This window comes from Pinus tabuliformis, chromosome 7, assembly GCF_031772625.1.
Source record: "Pinus tabuliformis cultivar Carrire ecotype Pingquan chromosome 7, CPIR1, whole genome shotgun sequence".
NCBI classification, from domain to species: domain Eukaryota; kingdom Viridiplantae; phylum Streptophyta; class Pinopsida; order Pinales; family Pinaceae; genus Pinus; species Pinus tabuliformis.
This window is the reverse complement of record NC_142293.1, coordinates 476,071,439-476,094,579: the sequence shown is the minus strand read 5'-3', so window position 1 is coordinate 476,094,579 and position 23,141 is coordinate 476,071,439. Positions and strand designations below refer to the sequence as shown.

General features: G+C 35.7%; 1 protein-coding gene, 1 long non-coding RNA gene and 2 pseudogenes across 3 annotated transcripts; all 4 read right to left on the bottom strand.

Moving 5' to 3' along the window:
• Nucleotides 1-9,156: 9,156 nt before the first annotated feature.
• Nucleotides 9,157-10,528, bottom strand: LOC149248027 (uncharacterized). Its single transcript, XR_016265703.1, has 2 exons — nucleotides 10,378-10,528; nucleotides 9,157-9,365 (listed from the first exon to the last, which is right to left on the bottom strand). It is a non-coding gene; the product is annotated as an uncharacterized LOC149248027 (long non-coding RNA).
• Nucleotides 10,529-10,628: 100 nt separating this feature from the next.
• Nucleotides 10,629-11,714, bottom strand: LOC149248026 (alcohol dehydrogenase 1 pseudogene; annotated as a pseudogene).
• A 492-nt stretch (nucleotides 11,715-12,206) lies between these two features.
• LOC149248025 (uncharacterized) lies at nucleotides 12,207-14,802 on the bottom strand. The gene is made up of 3 exons (XM_089455983.1): nucleotides 14,340-14,802; nucleotides 13,674-13,852; nucleotides 12,207-13,425 (listed from the first exon to the last, which is right to left on the bottom strand). The coding sequence occupies exons 1-3, from the start codon at nucleotides 14,470-14,472 to the stop codon at nucleotides 13,153-13,155; spliced, it is 585 nt and encodes a 194-aa protein (XP_089312109.1). The 5' UTR covers nucleotides 14,473-14,802; the 3' UTR covers nucleotides 12,207-13,152.
• A 632-nt stretch (nucleotides 14,803-15,434) lies between these two features.
• Nucleotides 15,435-18,211, bottom strand: LOC149248024 (ammonium transporter 3 member 1-like; annotated as a pseudogene). The gene is made up of 4 exons (XR_016264144.1): nucleotides 18,025-18,211; nucleotides 16,852-17,221; nucleotides 16,267-16,807; nucleotides 15,435-15,745 (listed from the first exon to the last, which is right to left on the bottom strand). The product of XR_016264144.1 is annotated as an ammonium transporter 3 member 1-like (transcript).
• Nucleotides 18,212-23,141: the final 4,930 nt, after the last annotated feature.

Genomic DNA, 23,141 nt, shown 5'->3' with positions numbered 1-23,141 from the left:
GGTTGTGTCTTCAAAAACCTAGCGGGATCACACTGATTAAGTATCCACTTGAAAATGAGAATGAGTTCACATTCTGTAGCTGACCGCTATTACTTGCTTTCAGGGATAGAGTTTGAATTTATTTACTCATATAAAACAATGTTAACAACATACAAAAAATATTTTCCAAAGTAGAAACAACTTAGTAAAGTGAACAACATTGAAGAATAAAGTGATACGATAGAAAATTAATTTTTTGTTGGTGCTTGAATGCAAAGAAACTAGCTTGTATATTATCTCGTGGCATATTACATTATTTTGGAGGTATGGTGTTTATCTCGAATAAGAAAAGGATAAGCTGAAACATGCTCGGCGTGATTTCCTTGAAAAGCTAAGGGGAAAGAAAGTGGCTCAATCATCCTGTCTGAAAATCACTCCATCATACTCAAGCATATCCTTCTTTAATTGTACAAGCTGCTCCATGGGACTGATTTCAGGCAAATCTTTCTTCAACTCTAATGCCTTTACAAGCCAAAGTTTTTGACTCGACTTCCCTATGATGCCACAAAGTTCGATCTCGAGTGGAACTCAATTGTTGCATTTCTATTGGTATCAATCCAAAATTGTAGCACAACCATAGAGAGACTGAGCTTTATGGATACCATTTCGACTGAGGAATTTCCTTTTGCGGGCACTATAAGAATTTTAGACCCAAAATCATCTAGATAGAACTCAAGTTTCATTTCAGTGCAAGAAGAATTCAACGGTGTTGCAACTACTATGTGTCTTATCACCTACCATGTCTCTTATCACCATAAGGAACAATACCATGTACTATGCCAAAGATATGCAACACATTGAACGAATTGAAATATGAACTTGACCTATCATGTCATAAAATTACCTAAGCTATCATTTAATAATGACTATTTTTCCCTTCAACACAACAAATTACAAAAAAATGCATAATATACAACTACTATAAGACAATTAACATAACAAAGGGGAGAATAAAAGAGAAAAATCGACATTTCAAGAAATTCTGGGATACAAGACATAAAAAAAACAACAGAGACTTAAATTATAGGAATATTATTTAAACCAAAGGATAAAATATAACGTCAAACTTTACCTCAATAGGGTTAGGGGAAAGGTGAGAGCCACCATATCCCCTACTCCAATCCCATCGTTTCTTAACTTGGCAACCTTTGTAGTTCAGTGTATGTAACTTTGAATTTCACCGACAAAATGGGAGCCTCGTTTTCAGCGTATGTAACTTCAAATTTCCCGGACAAAATGAGAGCCTTGTTTTGGGGTAACTCATTGCAGGCATTGTTTAGAAGTGCACTTAGAGTGAGAGGACGAAATTCTCCTTTGATTTCCATTGACAGGGAAGATATGGAGGATCCCTCACAGGTTTATCACAACTCGCAATATCAGGTGCAGAAAAATGTAACCCACCAGTTGTAAAAACTCCATTAACAATTTGGCAAAATACCGACAGAAGAGGAAGCAAAAATTTATCTTTGTTTACAAGGAGGCGTATCACACCAGACAAAATATTAAAGCCAAGAAATCCCAAAATGGATCCTAGAAATAATAGATTAGTGTGAACTAGACGCATCCTAGCCATTCTCGCGAAGGATCTCACTCATGTTGTCCACCTAGACATTCTCTTTCAGAACCCTCACAAAGTCTTGAAAGTCCTCACTAGGTTCCTACTTACCATTAGTCTGAGGTGAATCCCCCGATATTTTGTTGTCAGATGCTCCTCCCACCTTCAGCTTCTTATGGGCCACCTTCGTTGCTTAGAAATTGAATCGATCATAACAAGGATCTTCCCTTTGAAAATCAGATTGAAAAAAAAAACACCAACATCTAAAGAAGGAACAATTATAAGATCAGTCGAAGATTACAAAATGGTAGGGTGAGAGAGACATGAAACTATCTTAGCAACGAGCAAGCATTTGGAGAGGTTTGCAGTTGCCAACTACAACTGGACATGGCATGTGTAGGACGTGTCGCCATGTAAGTTAATAGAGGTTGTGACATGTGTGAAAAGGTGGCATTTTCCATTATCTAAGGATGCCAATTGTTGGGAATCTTAATTGGTAACCAAAAATGGGTGTGGGTTAACAACAAGTGGGAGTGTGGGTTAACGACAAGTAGTTGGAATATAAGTAATCAGTTTGTCTCTTCTTCTGATGAGATGGCCCTTTTTTTCCTTCTGAGCATCGTTAGGGCCACTCTGTATATTTGATAACAATTGCTAGTCATTATGAGGTGGTCTACAATAGGTAATTCGACTGTGTACTGGGAGGTGGCATGAATTGTTTCCTCGATGTTTAAGCGAGCTATGAACACACACTATCTTTCACGTAAAGAGTGGGGGAACAATCACAAGTTTACTTTGCATTACCCCATTTAAAACTGATGGGTAGCATGTGGCGGAAATCATTAAGCGAACACAATATTGAATTCGAGAGCATGCAAGCTTTTAATGCGGTAAAACTCATTGGGAAAAGCCCTTCCTACAAGTTGTTACACACTATAGAAAAAATGGGGCTAGAAGAAACTATGTGATGAGAACTTCCTACAGTTAATAATAATTGAAAATGTGATGAGATTTATTCGTTATTCGTTAGTTTAATCATTTATTTCACTTTCGTAATTTTTCATGTATTTGATTTTCTAAGTTTGATTATATTGGGAATATTTCCCATTATGGAAAAATAGCTCATGGTTGTGGATTTCTACGTGCATAGACGCTAATTCATTCTCTTCTTCGAGGTAACGAGCATGGATGATGCATGAAAATTTCATGTTCTAGGTGGGGTGGGTGTTTCTAATGTCTCAAATATAATAGCCTCTCCAATATAATAGCCTCATCTTCATTTCTTGTTGATAATGAAAGAAATGCTCTTGTCTACATATGAGCTACTCTTAGAAAGGAAAAAGACCATTTAGCTCATTTATCAATGTCACTTGACTTCCAGTGGTACAAATTCGTGTCTTAAAGTAATTCAAATGTACTTGACTTCATTTTTTACAAAAAGAGTTGTTGGCTAGTGAATTATTTCCCTATTCAGTTACCTACCTCTCCCAGACCCTTTGGAGCTAGAAATATATCCCTTGCCTTCCCTCATCTGATGGTGGCCTTTACAGGTTACTTGTTGATTTTATGGCACTTGTACATTCCAACGACTATTTATATTCAGGGTATTCGCCTTTACTTAGTTGTTACCACTATAAACAACCTACCTGCTTAACCGTGCTACCTACCACCTGAAACTATGACTACATCACTTTATCCTCATCGTATTGTTAGGTGAGGTTTTGCCTCCTCGTTTTATTGTTAGGTGAGGTTTTGCCTCTTTTAATTCATAGACATATATTTTAGTAATAGAATTTACTCTTAAAAAAAATGTTGAACTTGTAAATCTCATAATTTGAAAATTCTCATCATAGAAAAATTTGTAAACTTATATTTAAATATTTATTCATTCAATTAGGAATAATAGAAAAATAAATGAATGATTTTAATTAAAAAATGAATGAAAATCTTTTTAAAATAATGAAATTGTCAACGTTAAAGTATAAATTTTAATTATTATAAAATATTGAATGCTGTTTAATTCATTTTTTAATTAAAAATAAATAATTTAATACTTTAAATTTACCATTTTAATTTTCTTTATTATATTAGTATATTTATTTAATAAAATTTTCCATTAAATTTATATTAAAAATACTAATTTTGTTTTTTAATTATTTTAATACATTAAAATAACAAATATTTTTTGTTTTAGTGAGTCTATCTTTATATTGTTCTACATTCATCTACATTTTTATTAGTGTGTTTTTGTACCTTTTGATGTGAATGCTAATTTTTAATCTTGAGTGTTACTTTAATTGATTGAGTCCTTGTCGTTAAAATGACAAAACCTAAAATACTTTTGCTATTGAGAAATCAATGACTCATTTCACTTGACACCCTCACTCCAAATATATAATACATGGTGGTAAAGTAAAGTTAGATATTCATAAATGACTTACCATTTTATTGTGACCAAATTAAATTTGATGGAAAAGAGTTTGATGAAGCTACGAGGAAGGTATACAATTTATTACATTTTTATTTCCATAAACAATGTGGGACCTCCTGACCCTGTTGCTTTGAGTTTGCTGGAAGAAAGCTTATCACCATGCTTCTCCTCTCTTTTTTTTCTATGGAGTCGTTTATCGAGGCGGAGGCATTGCGACGACCAAAAGTGGTCAGGGGCAAAAAAAAATTCAAAAAAAAATTTCAAAAAATTTTGTACAGATAGTGTTTGAATCATGTTTTTGATGGTGGAAATGGATTCAGCACTATCAAAAACGTCTAAAACACCTAAAATTTTGAAGTTTAACAACTATAACTTAGATTTACAAAAATCCTTGCCGGATTGTCTCTAAATATGACCAGAATTTCCATAATTTTCGTGACAATTCCTCCAGCTAATTAGACTACGGCCTTTTCTATTATCCATTCTCTCACCTCGAATGGTGGAATCTGTGAGTCGGCGTTAATTACGGACAGATATTCGTAGGCTTTTACATATTATTACGGACACGTGGACAGATATTCGAAGGCTTTTACCTATTGACGACGACCGACCAACCATCTCCGGCTATGCCGTCACGCTAAGGCAGAGGAAGCCAATTTGGATGATGACCTCACTCAAGGTTTTCAATCTCCACAGTCCCTTGTACTCTCTACACCTGCCAAATCCGGTGAATGGGGTAACTCTGTGGATTCATTTAAGTCATCACCTTTGAGGAGGGCTGCAAATCCATTTGCCATATCGAAGAAGAATGAGAAGGTGATGCAAAACTCTACATATCCTCAGCATGATAGAAAAACATTCAGCTTGGAGAACACTCCAGTGGAAGGGTTCCCTAATACTCCACCCTTGCATGCTTCAAAGCGATTCAGATTCGGTGTAGATGAATCCCAGACACTGCAAGTTGACACAACTAAGAATTGCTCTGAAACAAGCCTACTGTGCTTACGATCTCCTAAGAAAAGCAATGCTGAACCTTGCAAGCTGGACATTGGTAGAGAATCAAATGTTTCAGAGCCAGCTGAAAAGACAAGTAACAATATTCAGGAGGCTTGCAAGATACATATCGATGGAATGTCTCAATCAAATCAGGAAATCATTGACTCCATTCCAATGCCAGTGTTGCAAGAGGTAAGTTCTTGTCATTATCTTTCGTGGTTTTACTTTGTTCATAATTAGTTGATTCAAGTCAATGACATTAAATTGCTTTTCAGACCAAGCTTTACCCCATGTTCGTTAGTGCCTTGGAAATTGCATTGGCATATCATGTCAAATTGCAATGACTTTTCTTTGTGATGTTCTTTGTAGTTTCTAATACTTTATCTGCTCTGGCTGATTCTGGGTTGGTTGCATGCTGTGTTGTAAAATGAATGCATGTTATATGTCAAAATATATTGTAGCAGAGATCATACTGCAGGTCACTTTGAAATTGTAAAGTTTTTTGAGCTTCTGAGTAAAATTTTCCCCTTTGAGTACTAAAGACTGTTTATAACTTTGTAGGTCTATGAAAAAGAGTTGAAGACGATAGAGGAGTGCAAGTCAGGTGTATCTGCTGCTAATATGCGTCAGCAGATGATTGGATGCTTGCCTAGACTCTTCAATATGATACGTGATATATTTCGTTTAAGCAAACGCTCAGTTCTTACAAGACAGGAGCTTGTTCACAAAATAATATCAAATCACACGGATGTTACTGATAGAAGTAAATAACTCTCTTTGAACATCTCTCTTCTATTGTCTTGCAGGAAACAATTTCAATGCCATGCTATGTGATCTGATCTCATGCTTAATATTTTGTACTCGCAGGTGAAGTTGAGGAGCAGTTGCACCTCCTTGGACAAATAGCTCCTGAATGGATTTCTGGAAGGATAGCTTCCACTGGTGACTTTCTATACAGGTATGCTATGCATGAGTTGATTGAGATAAATGGAATCAACTAAAATGTGAAAGGTATTATTCTTGTGTTATGTATAACTCGTTTTAAATTTTTTACTTGGGCTCAGTGTCAAAAGTAACATAGATCTGTCAATGATCCACGCAAGAATTGCAAGCGCCTTGTAAACACATGCACTATGAAAGCTGGTGGGAACATGGAATATGTGTGGGAGTGCTAAACTATGCAGGCCAGTCTTTCAGACTCTGCAGCTGTACTCGTTGAAGAAATGCTTTCAAACATCACTTCTGTGGATTGGTACTGCCATTTATATCTATTTTTGATAGAAAGTGAGGTAACCTCTCCAATGCTTTTCCATGAGACTAAGGATTGCCTTGTGTTAAACACATGTTTTGTCACTTTGCCACGTGGTTGGAAATTATTATCAGGATATCCTTATGTTAAATATTTAAGTTGTAATTATTGCAAATCTAGGCTTGTAGTGGACGTGGCCGACCCACACTGGTTAAAAGAAACATATGACTTGCTTCCAAATTTCTATTGAGCATGTAACCGAAAAAATCATGAGAGAATCTGCCCATATTGCAGCTAAAAGGAAGGAGGGGTAACTGTTTAATAGGCAGTTTTTCATGCAGATGGTTTTTTTTTTCATCAAAATTGAATTGTGGCAAGGGAAAGAAAGCACTGCACTGTTTCTAAAAATTTAGTGTTGTGAGAAGACTATAGGAATGTTGAAAAGAGCAAGGGAGACTCTGCCATCAGTTGTGTTCCTTGCTTCCGTTGTTTTGTTTCCTTACATATTTTCTGCCAAGGTCGCACTGTTAGTTTCTCAAACAGAGTCATTATCATGACATCCAACCTTGGAGCAGAGCACTTGCTTGCTGCATTGTCTGGCCACACAACAATAAAAACCGCAAGAGAGAATGTCATGCAAGAAGTATGCACACACATTCCTGGACTCTGTGTATGCATCTTTTTCATATAATTTTATCACGAAGTTGGCTGCGGTGCTTTGACATGCCTTTGAATATTGTTGCAGGTTAGAAGACATTTCAGGCCAGAGTTATTGAATAGACTTGATGAGATAGTTGTATTTGATCCTCTTTCTCATGATGAGCTCAAGAAAGTTGCTAGACTACAGATGAAAGATGTAGCGATTTGTCTTGCAGAGAGAGGTGTTGCTTTAGGGGTTTACAGATGCCGCTCTGGATCTTGTTGTTCACGAAGCCTATGATCTTGTAAGTGATCACTTTGTTTCTTGTTTTATTCAGTCTAACTTGCCAGGGGATGTGCCCCCTACCCTAATAAACTTGACACTGCATCTCCTTCACCAGTCGTCCCTTTCCCTATTGCAGGGGACATGACCCACTCCTTCGACACATGTCTCCACATCGTAAGAGATGTTGAGTTAGGGTTCCCTCACTAAATTGGACTTACCTCCCTTTGAAACAATCTAGAATTGTGATTTATATGTTCTATTCTGATGCCTGGTATTTTTCATTCATAATGTTTGCTCGGTGTTCTTCATGTACAATGATTTTATTCAAGGTCTTATTTCTATTTTCCATGCCCTGTCATATAAACCTGTGTGGAAAGTTATTCTAGGAGTTTGATGTTTTGCAGAGTTTTGGTTGTGGTGGCCAACAGTGAATATTAAAAGCGCAGGACTTTTCAGTTTACAATTTCATTTTCTCAGATTTTCAATGGTCTATCATATATTTTGCATGAACCTGTCTAGGGAGTAATTTTAGTCTGATATTTTTGCTGCCAGTTGGTTGTGGTGGCCAACGGTTGATCTTTAAGAGCTGTGAACTCTTCAGTTTACAGAGTTGCTTTCTGAGATTTTCAATTTTCTCAATTTTCACATTCAGTTTCGGATTTTCTAATTTTCACATGATCTTCTTCCTTCTGTATGGATCCCATCGATATAAATTTCAGTTCTGTTCTTTAAATTTTAACATTTTCCTCTGGCACTTGAAGTTTAAAAATGGGGTGCTGCCTATCTCTGCGTACTCGGCGAACTTAGTTCAAAGTATATAGTAAAGGGATGTTTTTGGTGTGTTTGCTGATTAATATAAATTAATGCATTGTTTACTTGTTAATACTAGTGAAGCAAGCAGGATCATTATTAGCCTTTGTGGTTTACGGGTAATTTAGGTCAAAATTTGTGAGTAAAATGCAAGACTAGTTGGGGATTCTCATTTAAAACCTCTAAATGGATAACGTGGTAACGTGGTACTTGCAGGTTTATGGTGCTCTCCCCTTGTGACAATGGTTGAAAAGTAAAGTTCTCACTCTGCTATCTTGGATGCTCATCAGTGGGGAGATTGATGAGAACAATAAAGTATACATTGATGCAGTGCCTGAGTAGCAGACATTATCTTATCACTTAAAATATTTTTCATGTTCTTTATTTTATAGAACTGCAGACAATGGATGATGGTCTCTACCTTTCTTGATCGTCATTGTCCTTCTTAGGCTCATCTTCGTTATTCTCCAATCCCTCAAACAGGCACCCAAAATGATCGGTTGAAGGAAAATTGTTGAAATTACTACGAGGAGAAGGAGATGATCTACCTTATTGGACCAAGAGGTAATTGACAATGTCCATGGAATTAGATGAATTGATTGAGGATGTATCTGGAGCAAACTCTGGGAGTTGTGACATCCAAACTCATCCATCACTTGCAATGCTTGGAGTTGATGATGATGATATTACAGAATGAAATCCCATCCTATTACAAGTAAAACTGAGAAATTTCATATACCACAATACAAGTAAAACTGAAACCAATCTTGTAGAGTGAAATCCCATCATATTACAAAATGAAATCTCATTATATAGGATTTATTAGGGTCATTACAGAGAAAATTAACATAAGTGGAGAGCTGATTCAGAAGGTATGACATGGACTCTGTAGAGTGAATCCCCTAATCTTGTAGAGTGAATCCCATCATATTACAGAATGAAATAGAAGTCTAAAGGATTTATCAGAGACATTACAAAGAACGCTATCATAGTGGAGAGCTGCTTCACAAGGCAGGACATGGATTCTGCTTATTCACCACCAAAGCTCTTGTTGTTGAAGATGAGAAGCAGCACAAAAGTAAGTCATTCCACAACTACTACAAACTTACAACAATATTAACATCCTGCAAATATTCTCATCTATGAGGAGCTTTGGGGGCCTATAGATTACAAGAGAATAGCAGAAATTCTTCACTAAACATGTTAGTAGCGTACTGATCATCTTGGCGGTTGGAGACAGAACTGGTGTTGAAGCTCTCTTTCCTCACAAACCCAGCAGGGGCTTTCTTGTCATAATTCTGAGTACAAAATTTGACTGTCATTTTCTGCATCTTTCTATTTATATACATTGTTTGAACTCCTGTACAAAATTTCCCACAGAAGAGAAACAAAAGATATTACAATCATATTGTAAGAGAAACAAAAGATATTACAATCATATTGTAAGAGAAATGATCTGGCTACTAACAAATGAAAACCAACATGAAATGATGATTCAAGCACTACAAAGCTAAATCCTAGTTTTCAAAATACATTCTGTATTAACTACATGTGGGCATCAGACTGTCCTTGTATAGTGACTTAAGCTATTTGGGTAGCAAGAAATGAAAAGAATTCAAAACAAAGATGTTATTCCTAATCAAGTTTGACACAAGAATAGATATGCATATTAAGGGACACAACCACCTTTAAAGGAAAAGAAACAAATAATACTAAGATCCCCAGATATATATATAACAATAGTGTGGAGTTATTTCAACGAGGCTTGTCAAGGTAATCCCAGCTATTGTGGATCATGAGGCATTACTTTAAGAGACAATTACGAGATCAGTTTCAAAGCAGAGCTGTAGGAGATGGATCAAACAACAGAGCAGAACTTTATGCTTTTTGGTAGATTCTGAAAATAGCAATAGAGAAAGGTTTAAATTGTCTACAGGTGATAAGAGATTCCAAACACATTGCAGAGAGGTCAAATGGAAATTTCAATCAGGAAAATTTGGAGCTGGCCCATCATTGGACGGAATCAGAGAAGCAAGGAAAAATTCCATGTCATTATCTTTTCAGCATGTCTGCAAGGGATAAATATGAAGGCTGATATATTGTTCAAGTAAGCACTGAGGATGCAGAATAGATGGATGGAGATGATTGAATACCCCATCTGGACCTTCTCATTCAATCTATTTCTAATCAAGCTATTATAGTAATGACCTTTTGGATGGTTGTTTTGGAAGCAGTGTCAAAACTTAAACATCATACTTACCCTAAAATTATTATAACTGTTTACATGCTTTCCAGGACTTTAATTGCATACCATAGTTACACATAAAAGCCACGACATTAATCACATAACAGTTTGAAATAATTCAGCATGCCTTCATAACATTGGAGATATTCCAACTGTGTTCATATTTGTCACTAATCCTGGATGACTTTAATTACAGTTCTCAAACCCTCTCCTTTAAGCATGTGATCAAATGCCTTGTTGATGTTAGCAAAAGAAACCTTGTCTATAACAAATTTATCCAGTTCAAGCTCCTGCAAATTTAACAATCAAGGAAGGAAAGATTAAAACCGTAATGGTACGGACAAAAAAAAAACAACTGGGAAATATGACCACACAGTATTATCTACAATTATGGTTTGAATAAGCTGTTACAACTATGTTATGAAGTCTTACCCCATTCAAATACACCTCTACAAGGCCTGGCAAATCAGTACGAGGCTTGTAATTTCCAAAGAAGGTTCCTTTCAACGTTTTCTCGCTTAGAAAGTTTACATGATTCGTTTTAAAGACTGCGTCTGAATGAGGGACCCCTGTTAAAACGGCTACACCCCAACCCTGCAAAAACATAACTCTGATATCAAACATATGCATTGCCTGCATTTTCTTAATTAAATCGAAGCAATCAATTTAAACTTTAAAGCTACAGCTTAGAATTGAAATGATTGATGTATCTTAAACCAAAGGAAACCAAGAGCTAGTACATCATGGCAGCATTCCAAAGCTTGAACCATGGCCTCAATACTCCCTGTGCATTCGACGCTGCAGTCCACCCCTCCATCAGTTTTTTCCGCAATTACCTGTAAACATTTTTTATAAGTGTTTGGAAATTAAGAGTCTACACTGCTTTGAATGGATGGTGAATGAGTGCACTCCATGCGAAAACTTAAAATCTCCCCCACCTAAGTACTAAAGTACAACACTAGTCAAAAGCAACCAATACTCTGATCTGGGAGAGAGTTTGATGATCATTTTGGGCAGCTCAATGTACCTGCAGAATAGGTTTTTCGTACTCTTTAGGGTATATAAATTCCGTTACTCCAAATTGTTTTGCTGAGAAAGGAAAGATTACAAGAAAGGGTTAAAAAGGCAATTCTACAAGTCAACATATCAACATATGTACAAAGATTTTCCAATAATGGAAGTGGGAAATATACAATTACCTCGTTCATATCTCTCATTATTGAAATCGATTCCAATTATTCGAGCAGCTCCTGCAATTCTTGCACCTTCACAAGCCTGCGTAGTTAAACTCGGGTCAGAAGGCTAACATATAATTAAACTCTACCCTCATCATATTGGTCCCAATGAAAATGCAGGTAGGGGAAGTGAACAGAATAGTCCCTAGAAAAAGGTTTGAGGACTTTAAAACTGCAACATATACTAATATGCATACAGTGGAACATAAAGAGGGCACTTGTTATTAGTACTTACAGCAAGCCCAACAGCCCCCAGGCCAAATACTGCTACTATCGAACCCTTCTTGGGTTTGCCTCCGTTCAAAGTAGCACCCATCCTTGATTCCACAACAGAGAAGAATTTTACACAACAATTCCAGTCAAAGAAACCATTATGAATGATTTTATAATTATTAACAGTACAACGAGCAAAAGTCCTCGCAATTGACATGCCCACTTTGTAAAACACTATAGATTTTATAATTATTAACAGTACAGCGAGCAGAAGTCCTCGCAATTGACATGCCCACTTTGTAAAACACTATACATTGTCAACGAGGTCAATTATTTCATTTCTTCAGTCAAACTTAATATATTATCATCTCAAAATTACTTATAAAATCTTCTACAATTCAGGAAAGTTTTTGCATAAATGGCAGGCTGCATCCAGACTTGGAGTCGCTCTGCATTGAGTAAATTCTGTTTTGATAGGAGATCCAAGGGCAATATAGGTCTTGCGGGGCAGGGGGTGTTTAGAGATGAGCATGGTAACATTCCAGGGAGGTTAGACAAGTTTAAAATAATCAAAATTTAATTTAGAAAACACTTGAAAGTAAGTTGAAACCTTTAAAACTTAATGCATTTAACTCACAGTTTAGTTAGTGTATCTGATGCAACAATAACCCTTTACTAACCCTCCAGTTCAATTGATTTACAGTTAATTTTGCAGAACCACAGTGTTAAGCTTACTAATCTCTTTCGCTAACAATTAAACATTAGATTACAGAAGTGCACTTCAGCATAGCAGATCCAGTTTAGTGAGAAAAAGAAAAAGGAAATGAAATAACCGCCACATTTAGCGGATTAGTAAAATCACCCAATCATATTAAACAAGAATGGAGCAAAAGCAGTCCATATTTTAGTGTAATAAAAGAAATTACAATACATTCCATATTTTACTGTAATAAAAGAAATTACAATACTTGAGACACTGCACACAAGCAACTGGTAACTTGAAACTCCAAGATAATGTAAAATTTATCCATCTATGGGCTGGTTCATCATCATGGATAACATGAGAATGAGGAACTTGTCCATTTATGGCACCTCAGTCTAACACAAGCTGGGTTTCTCATCTAATACTGTAGGATGAAGAATAATAGAAAAAAAAATTTAGTATTAATGCCCATTGTGTTTAACAAATTCTTCTTAGTCAAAGCTTTGAACGCCTAAATTACAATTATATTCACGCTGATACAATTGTTATCGATGTCTGAAAATGATGTCCATTCGATATATAATATTGTGATTTATGAAAGCCTACACAGTGAATACCATCAATTGTTCAAACAGTAAACCTCGAGAAGGAAATTCCTCTGAAATACATTTGAACACTATAAAATAAAATATATGAATATGTATCTTCCATTATTATATGTTTAATCAACGGTTACTGAAGTGAGTATCTTTCAGCGGCTCCTATGGTACCACTCTTTGTGTATCCTTGTCTGCGTGGAAGCTCTCCCCAATTCCGATATCCTTTCCAAAAACTTTATATATTGTGTCTTCGCATATTCCTCTGGTAAGCTGAAGTCCATAATTTTAAGAGCAGGAGTGCTCTGAAGCAAGCAACCTACCACGATGATTTCCCTATCATCTAATTGAACTAAATCTACCCCTAAGAATTGAAGATTAATCAACGGAATGCTTAAGCGTGCTGGTACTGGATCTCTGGCTAGCTCCTGCATTAAATTAGAAAGCATATCAGTCAACTCTGCCCTAGATGAGATTTTAGCCCTAGCCTTTGCTAATGCACACCAACGATGCACATAAATAAAGAGCGGGTCAGTTTGCCCACGATGCACATAAATACACAACACAGCTTTGGACTCCATATTGTCATCATACCATGGGAAGCAAGGCTTTAACATTATACATGCATAATTAGAATAAGAGTAAGAAGAAATTAGCATAAAAATGAATTCCTTACCCGAATAGACATGCAACGAACCTCCAAACGCTCTAGATTGGGAAGTCTCTCGAGTAGCTTGTAGAAAGGAACCAACATCTTTTCAAGCGATGGCCAAAGTCCAATGTCAAGTTCCTTCAAAGTTTCGAAACTCCCCACTATCCCAAGAAACCTCTCTGCCGATAAATTGTTTGCTTCCTCTTGCCACAAAAACATTGATAATTTGATCAAATTAGTGCCAAGCTGCGTTTTAAGTTGAGATACCGCATAGGAAAACTCATGAAGCAACACCCCGTAAATAACCGCCACATTTAGCGGATTAGTAAAATAACCCAATCATATTAAACAAGAATGGAGCAAAAGCAGTCCGAAAGACTTAGTATAGCATTCACAGAGCCAAAAAATTGTGAAGATTACAGAGTGTCTGTCAAAAATCAGAAAGATTGCCAAATACCTAAAACAAATAGTAATAGAAAAATCAAATAGCAGCCAAAAATAAACCCTTCGGATCTGCCAGGCACGACATCGTCATCTAACGTAAATCCGATGCTCAAATTCCATCTATTAAACAAATCCAGGCCCTTTCTTGAAATTAAGAGTGAAATGAAAATTTTATCTCACTCCTATCCATATTATTCCAAAAAATTCTTGGAAATAGACTATCAAAATAAGGATGGCTATTTTTACCTCGGAATTGAACACCCGCTGGGCTGCCATCTCCATTTCTCATAATCGGAATCCGGTCTTCCATTACCCTTGCAGTTATATCTGTCATCATCATAAGGGCACTGGCCAGCCTAAAAAAGAGGATAGGAGTCATCTCGAACCCATGTCCCTATGAACAGATCACATGTCGTTGCACTTGTTTCGAGATTGAGGGGACACTGTCAATCATCTCTGCAGCTATTTCTCCATGTGGAGTATCTTCAACGCTTGACACAGTTTCCATAACGTTTCCTCTTATGTCCTCATCATTAACATTGGTATTAGGCATATCCATATTTTCGTCTAAAGTAGAGTAGGCATATCCATATTTTCGTCTAAAGTAGAGTAGGCATATCCATTTTTTACTGCAAGTAGGAGGCCTGCAATACTGCTGAATATAAGTATGAAGCTGAAAGAAGAGGCCATGACCCAAATGGTCTCTTAAATCCACAACGGCAAGCAAAAACTACACCTTTTTTGTTCATGCCAAAATTGCCAACAACTACTTTTCTACTTGAATAATGCCCAAATTTAGTCTAACCACCTTTGCCATGTCAATGATGTTCATGGAAGAATTGACAAACAAGCATTAAAAACAACCAGAAAACATACCGAAATTCATGTTGATCTTCGCATCAATGCCACAATCGTGCATATCAGTAACAGTTCATCAGCCTATTTTTAGCTACAAGTTTAGCTGTGACAGAGGTCATCGCTCCAGGCAAGTTTTCAAACCTCTTCACCTCATAGCATTTCATATTCAGACGAACATGTCTTTTATGCCGGCCGACTAGAATTTGAATGGATTCTTGATATGAAGAAAAGGGTCGGGTAATTCTGCGAGTGTAGAATGTAATTTCTTCCACAAATCTCTTTTAATTTAGCAATGCCAGTTCACATTATAAGAATCAAGGGTTTCTGTAGTAGGATTTCTATAGTTTTATGCTTAATACATGTATAAATTATATAACTTCTAGAAGAGTTACATTCGCATGAATTATTTGTTTATTGTTCATGGCTTATGATTGGACTATTCAGTCCTTGCTTATAACTCTTTCTTAGTCTTTGGATGTTTATTTATATATGAAAATTTTTGGTTCCACAAGCTCTAGCCAGCTGCTTAAGGAACTGCACCCCACTCGGACCTCTATATAAGGCTCCCTTCGAATTTTTGACTGGTAAGAAGAGTGAACATAGAGCAGGCTCTGCGAAAAGACCAGTTAGTGCGCCACCCAATACTCCCGCAACAGCATGAGTATGGAATACACCGAGCGTGTCATCAACCTTCTGTAATAAGGTTGATCTCTTATGCAAAACCATCATTGTAAACCACGGGATAATTTCAGACAACACACCCATTGCAATTGCTGCCCATCCTTGCACAACACCTGAAGCACAAGGAACATAGATAATGGACATCAAGACATCTTCTTGGGTAACTTGCAAATGCCTCAATATAAAGCAATATTGAATGGAGGTGAAAATGGACATTTTTTTTTGAGATATATGCACACACATTTTTTAAATCAAAGTTTAGGTTTCAATACCAAAAAGAAGAAATGTCCTCTAATACCAAGGATGATCAGATTGCTCTTTGTTTTGAACTAGGAAGTTCAGTTCCACAGTGTTTTAATTAGGTCCAAGTCTCTTCCAATTTCATCTTAATTCAGTTCAACAGTATTTTAAATTAGGTCCAAGTCTCTTCCAATTTCATCTGAATTTCATCTTATTTTGAGTTCACAGAGGATAGAGCCACGCATCAGTCATCTAAAATTGCTAATTAGATTCCTTAAAGCTGTCATAAACCCCTTCCTACAATTTAATTGTGAACTCTTTAGGCATTTGATTTTATTTTCATAGTGAATGAATTATTGGTATTAATTAAAAAAGATAAGCATTAAAACAGTACCTGCAGCAGGAGTAATGCAGACAAGTCCTGTTATCATTCCCTAGACAACTCCAATGACAGAGGGTTTTCCAAAAAATATGACATCCAAGCAAGTCCATACCAGGAGACTGGTGGTTGCACAAATGTTGGTATTTAATACTGCCATTGACGAATCAATGTTGGCAGAGTAAGAATCCCCTCCATTAAATCCAGACCACCCCATCCATAAAAGACCTGCTCCAGCCAGCATTAGCAGGACGTTATTTGGAGGAAATCTTTCGCGATCCTTTGTTAACCGAGGTCCAACCTGGAGAAGTAGAAATATATATATACTGTAAACCCCTTCCACAGAAAGCAAAATACATTATATTTTTCTCAAGGAAAACCTAGGAGTCGAACCTAGAAATGCTTCCCCATAATCATGGATGGCATTCTTTGTAAACTCATTAACATTGACATAGATTAATGTGCTTAACCTAGGGATTTGAATCACACATTGATGGCAGGGAAGTAGCCACATGTCTTGAAACACTGATCTAGCAATGCATATCATATCCCCAAAGGAAGCAATTTATGCCCAAATGCCATTTTATATGCCCATGTAACCCAGCAGATCATAACAGCAGAAAATGCATAGAGTGCCATGAAAGCAGAATTTACAACCCACTTCTTTTTAACTATGCTGCCATGTAGGATGACTAGGCCCGGCATGCTCTGCATACCCACAAGCGTGGCCGCTACCATTTTCCATGCATTGTCTCCTTTGTTAAGCCAATCAGGAGATGTAGTCCCATTCTGATAGGCAGTTGGCACATAAGTTGCCATGGCTGAAGCAATAATCAGCAGAATTCAATACTGGACACTGAGACAAGACCTTGCCTGAGCAGCGCTCGGGACCAAGGCCTTACCTGCCTATGCGGAGCTCGAGTCAGACTGTAGACCCTCTCTTCATCCGGCTACAATTCAAACCTCTGTTCTGCAATAAAACACATAAGATAAGCTGTGTAGAAACCGAAGTCCTAACCATGTTGCTCCAAAGTTGAAGATATTCATGAAGCAAATATTGGGTGAAAAAAAAGCCACGAGAGAGTAGGATGCTAATGGTCTGAATAAATCAAGGTTTTATGTAACTTCAACAGCTAAGGCTTTGGCAACCAAATTTTTATCATATACGAATAAACTTGGTAAAAACCATAAACCATGAAGCCAAATGTTAACACCAAAACCTTAAATACAGGACTCAGGGACCAGCAAAAACTTCCCAAAACAAAATCAAACTATGGTTATCAAAAACCATTCATAGTAGGAAGTCAGCTGCCAAAAGCTTGAACCTTCAATTCAAGAGCTATACATTTCTTGTGGGCTTTCCATCTGTAAGTGATATATGCTCATATATTAAAACATGCAGAAGCAAACACACACGAGAGACGAGAAAAATTATGTGCGTGCTTCCTTGCTTTTGTATCTTGTGGGTATTTAATCTTGTTTTTGCTTCTGTGTTCATTTAGCACACATCAACTGCCATCAAAGATTACAGACCACTTGGTATCAGATCTTTCATTGAGCATACAATTTCCGATCCTTATATTCTTTGTTGAATCCCATATTCAAATCCCAAGGGATAAACTCAGGATATAATCAATGTAGCCCCCTAAATGGTTAACTTCCAGTCACAGTTACTGAGGGTAAACTCTGATCTGTCTAATAAAATAGCAGGTACCAGTTCACATGATGCCAAAAAAGCAGAAAAAAAGAAAGAATAAAAGGCCGAGATCTTACCATCGGACGAGGGAGCAGGAGCGGGAGCCTCTGCATTGGCGGAAGGTGCGAAGAGATTAATCAACAGGAAGGCGACAGAGAGCATCAGCACCGTCACGGAGACAGACGAGAAGGCCATCTCTGCTAAAGAATAACAAGAAATGTCGATGTCGGCAAACAAGAAAATCAAGAGAGGAAGAAAAGAGGAGTTGCGGCAATGAACCTCAGAGAAAGCAGGAAGTTCTCGGCGCGAATAAACAGAAACCCGCCGAATAAACGGAAACCCGGAAGTTCTCGGCACAGAGAATAAACAGAAGCCGACCGAATATAGATGCCAGGTGTCAACCTGAGATTGAAAGGGACGACGAAAGTCTCTTTCAAAGGGAAGGCCTATCGGCCTAATAAAACTTGGAACATGAATTTTTAACAACAGAGATTTGCATTCACGTTACCATGTACCTTCATAATATGTAAATAGACTTTGTTACAATATCATGAGCTAATACCATGGCTTATCAATAGCACATGCTCAAAATAACCATAACTCACTTGATATGACACTTATTTATATGATATTTTTAATTAATCAATTTAATTAAAACAAAAAATGACAACTACTTTAAAGATAAAATTTCATACTAGAATATTTCATAGAGATATTCCAAAATAAACATGTCTATGCACATATTTATTTTACTCTTAAAAAATACATATAAAATTTTCAAAAATATATATTCTTTCAAAAAACAAATCAAATTATTATAATTTTATTTTTTATTATACTTTTATTTTGCTAAATATTTATAATAAATGTCAAACATGTCCACTAAAGAGAGAATGTAGGTTCTTAATTAGCCAGTATTGAATATTAAATAAAAATTATCACGATAAGCCACACTTTATGCCATGGACTAAGAAAATCTTGATCTCAATAACCTGAAAACTGCAAAACTAAACTTTTCTATTTATTAATGGTTCATTAAAAAAAATTCTTAGCATCAGTGTAATTTATCCACCTAATAATTTAGTGAAGGGAAAAAATAAGCATATTATTGATTTATTAAAAAAAAGCACCTTTAAAACGTGAATGGTACCAAATGGAAAGCATGAACATGGATGCCATAATCCTACTCCTTGAAAAATGAGGCATTTAATTGTAAAATATGAAACTCCACGTTCCCCACTTCAAAAATGTGAAAAATTTAAAGTAGAAATTATGAAACTCATCGCACTAACCGTGAGTGGTAAGCATGAGCATGGAGGCCTTCAACCCAATTGGAAATGTAAGCCATCAGTTATCCCGTAAAGAAGGATTTAATGCTCAGATTCGATCCACCGCTAATTCCACAGCAATATCGGCGACAATAAAATATTTCATAAATGTATTAGGGACATGGAAGAATGGGCAGCCATAGATTGGATTGAAATTCATTTTCCAGGAAGGGCAACTATATATATTAACAACAGGTTCACTGAAAGCACCACAGACTGGTACAAGTTCGACGAGTTTACATGACAACTAAACACTTAAATTCAAACTAATTTCCTGGACATTATAATACAAATTACTTCACAGAACTGAACTGTCTACTATCAAATGTTTTGCAATTACCGCCCACACTTCGGGTAGTGCTCTAATGGAAGAAATGCAGTTACCTACATCTGCTGAAGGCAGGCCCAGAAATGCTACAAGGAAAAAGGGAAGAATCGTTTAATTGGTCTAACAGAGACGGACCATGTAACATAAGCGGCAAAGGCCTGTCTAGAATTTTAGGAATGTCTCCCTCACCCTCCAGCGTCCTCACAACGTCCACCATTCGAGGTCTGAATGCCACCATAACATGTGCGCACAGAATACCCACTGAAACAACTCTATTCATCATGCTCTCCGCCCCGCCTTGCCGGATTCTCTCGTCTATTATTTCACTAGTTCTGCCTTCTTTCACTAGCGTCCATGCCCAATCCGTGATGAGATAATGAGGTTCCGAATACGAAGTAGCTTCCACAGCTTTTCGGTGCCAAGGAATAATGTGTTCAGCGGCTCCCCTTCAAAAAAAACAAACATGAACCACGAGCCAAAAAGCCGCCTTCTAACCAAATAAAATATGGACAAAATTACAAATTCAAAATTCAAATTTGATTTCCTTTAACGCCTTTACTAAATTCAAAATAAACCGGAATTTGGAAAACGGTGGTAGACGAGGAAGCCAACGAAGGTTGCAGGAAGAGACGGGACAAGTCTGACAATGGTCGCAGATACATTGAATACTGGAGCTTCCCGAGGTAGGGTGATCGAGTTGCTGGAATATACATGGATATGTATGGCTTTCATGCATATATAGCATGCTTTCGAATGCACGAATGTCGTGTCACAGGTACTTAGCGCTCATTTATGTTTCTATAGGATTGGAAATAGAAACTGCTGAATAATTTTGGAATGTGTTAAATTTTGTATGTCATTAATGGATGAATATCACATAAGGTAACATATACAGCCCCACATTAATGGATGTATAGCACATTGATATTCGTAATTTTGGCCAATAAAGGATGCACGGAACGGTCAAACACTGAGCTACCTATATGTTTTTGCCGTAGTCTTTAACGCGACTTTTTGAAAGCCTTTCCGGCGATTTTTTCCGGTGAAAATCCGGCAGTGATTTATTGAAATCGAAGTTTGATAACTAGTTTCTGCACAATGAAAGCGTCCCAGGGGTTTTTCAGGGTGCTGAATCCGAATATGCAGTTAAAAAACCATTTTAACTGCAACAAATCATGATTTCATCTCAATTTCTTCCGCCGTCACCGGAATCTCAAAAAGTCGCATTATAGACAACTCCTATGTTTTTTTACAGTGATGTATTTAGCATCGGGTATATATATCGTTTAAGTGGGCTTAAAAAAAATTAAAAAAATTCTTGTTTATTTACGGTAATGTATTTAGCATCGTGTATGTATATAGTCTAAGTGGGCTTGATGTCTGAGACTGAGTGTTTATTTTGAAAGGTTACAAACTCAAATCAATCGAGAAGTAAAGTATATATATATTATTATAGATTTAAAAATCAAGAAATTGAATATGTATATTTTTATAAATTTTAGTAATCACATTTTTGTTTACAACAATTTTTTTTATACATCAACCTAAATTAATACTTGTAACTAACCACCACATTATTATTATTAATCTGCTTAATTCCATCCTAACCCCACCCCAAAAGAAAATCCATTCTAACCCATAAAAAAATCACAAAACATAGTTGGTACAATTATCGGCATCTACAATCGGACTACTGTTAGTGTTTCGGAAAAACTTTGGAAATAAACGGTCTCTTTCCCAATAATTAAAATTATAAAAAATTGATATATAATTATCAATTTAATAACTAAATTTTATGAATCTTTTAACCATATTAAAACCAAACAATAAACTCGGGCAATATAAGATAAAGATTGAAAATACCCTTTAGTAAATCAAATAAAATAAAATAAAATAAAGGATAAAATAAAATAAAATAAAGGATATACATCCATTCTTTAAAAAATAATAAATTAATAAAATAGAGTTTGAACATTAGCTGTATATTATGAAACGCAACGAATTTGTCATTTCACCGAAACATATTAAAATAAAAACAGAATATCGAGTACGTTAATAACTTTATTAAAGGATATACTTCACTCAAACATAAAAGTGTTGGCAGGAATATGAAAGCTCAATCGCATGAAAAAGCTGGGGTCCAGAAATAATTTTGAATACAGCTTGAACGGTATTAGACGTGTTCTGTTCATTGTTTGAGACATTGATGCCTGATTTTATATTGGAATTGTTTCGTATTGAAGCATCGAGTTATATTGATTAATGATAAATTTTCATTCGTTGTGGTTGGAGTGCAGACTCTCTTGCCAATCAATACATTCAAATCTCCTCGATTTCTTTAACATATCTAGCATTCAAACTCACACGATTATATATATATATATATATATATATATATATATATATATATATATATATATATATATATATATTCTTTTCTTTCACACACTCTGCATATATTTTTGCAATAAATGATTTTTAAATTGAATTTTAATTTGAATGGTTATTGTAGAGTTTTTCTTAAAAGAAAGAAAGTTTCTATTTTTAACGAAAGAAATATACATGTTAGGTTCAATTAGAGCTATTTATTTGGATTTTTTTTAATAACAAAGATCGAGATATTATTCAATTATAAAAAACGATAATATGAAAAATTAAATATGATTACACTTTCATAAAAACTATGGTGAAAAATTACACCAGGATCAGCAAATTAAGATAGACATATCTTGCAATACAAACAAACATCATAGATATAACCAAAATCCACATCTTGATGTCAAAGCTTTGGTTATGGAGTCATCACAAATTTTTCAATAAATGAATGTTTCAACAGAGAACTCCAAAAATTCATTCAATAGTTTATATATTGTGGGTTGAGTTCTTTGACAATGGATTTAAAGAATGGTAAATCAAAACAATGAATAGATTCTGAATGATTTATAGAAGTAGTCTAAGTCAAATGCTCTCAATATTAATTTGAAAGATAGTCTATTTGGTTACTAGTTTAGAGTCACCAAAAACCTGGACTTCCTTAATAAAAAAAATTCACTACCTCCAATAATGACCAAAGACTCACAATCTTCACTTTATTGTTAGTTGTTAGTTCTTCTGCCATGAAGATCTCTAATCTAGATTAAATGAATTTTTCTTTAAAAATGGCATCTCATTAACAAACACCATCGAAATACACCCACCGAACAATATAATCTATATTCAGGATAACTCACAATCTAGACTTTCTATATCTTAGAGTTCATAAGAAATTTCAACTTTTTGGCCTTTAACTTCACTTCATATTGTAATAAGTATGTCTTTTGGATTAATCACATCAATGTCATTTGGTGACATTTGAACCAACTAATGGGGTTCACTTCATATTCCTTGGAATTTTTCAAAACTAACTATTATCTTATAGTTATAAATATTATTGATGGGATTCTTTTCTATTTTTCAAATTTATTATTTTAAGTGCTAATTTTAGATTAAATTTTAATAGTTTAATAATGTAAATAAGAAAAGAAAGATGTTTATAACT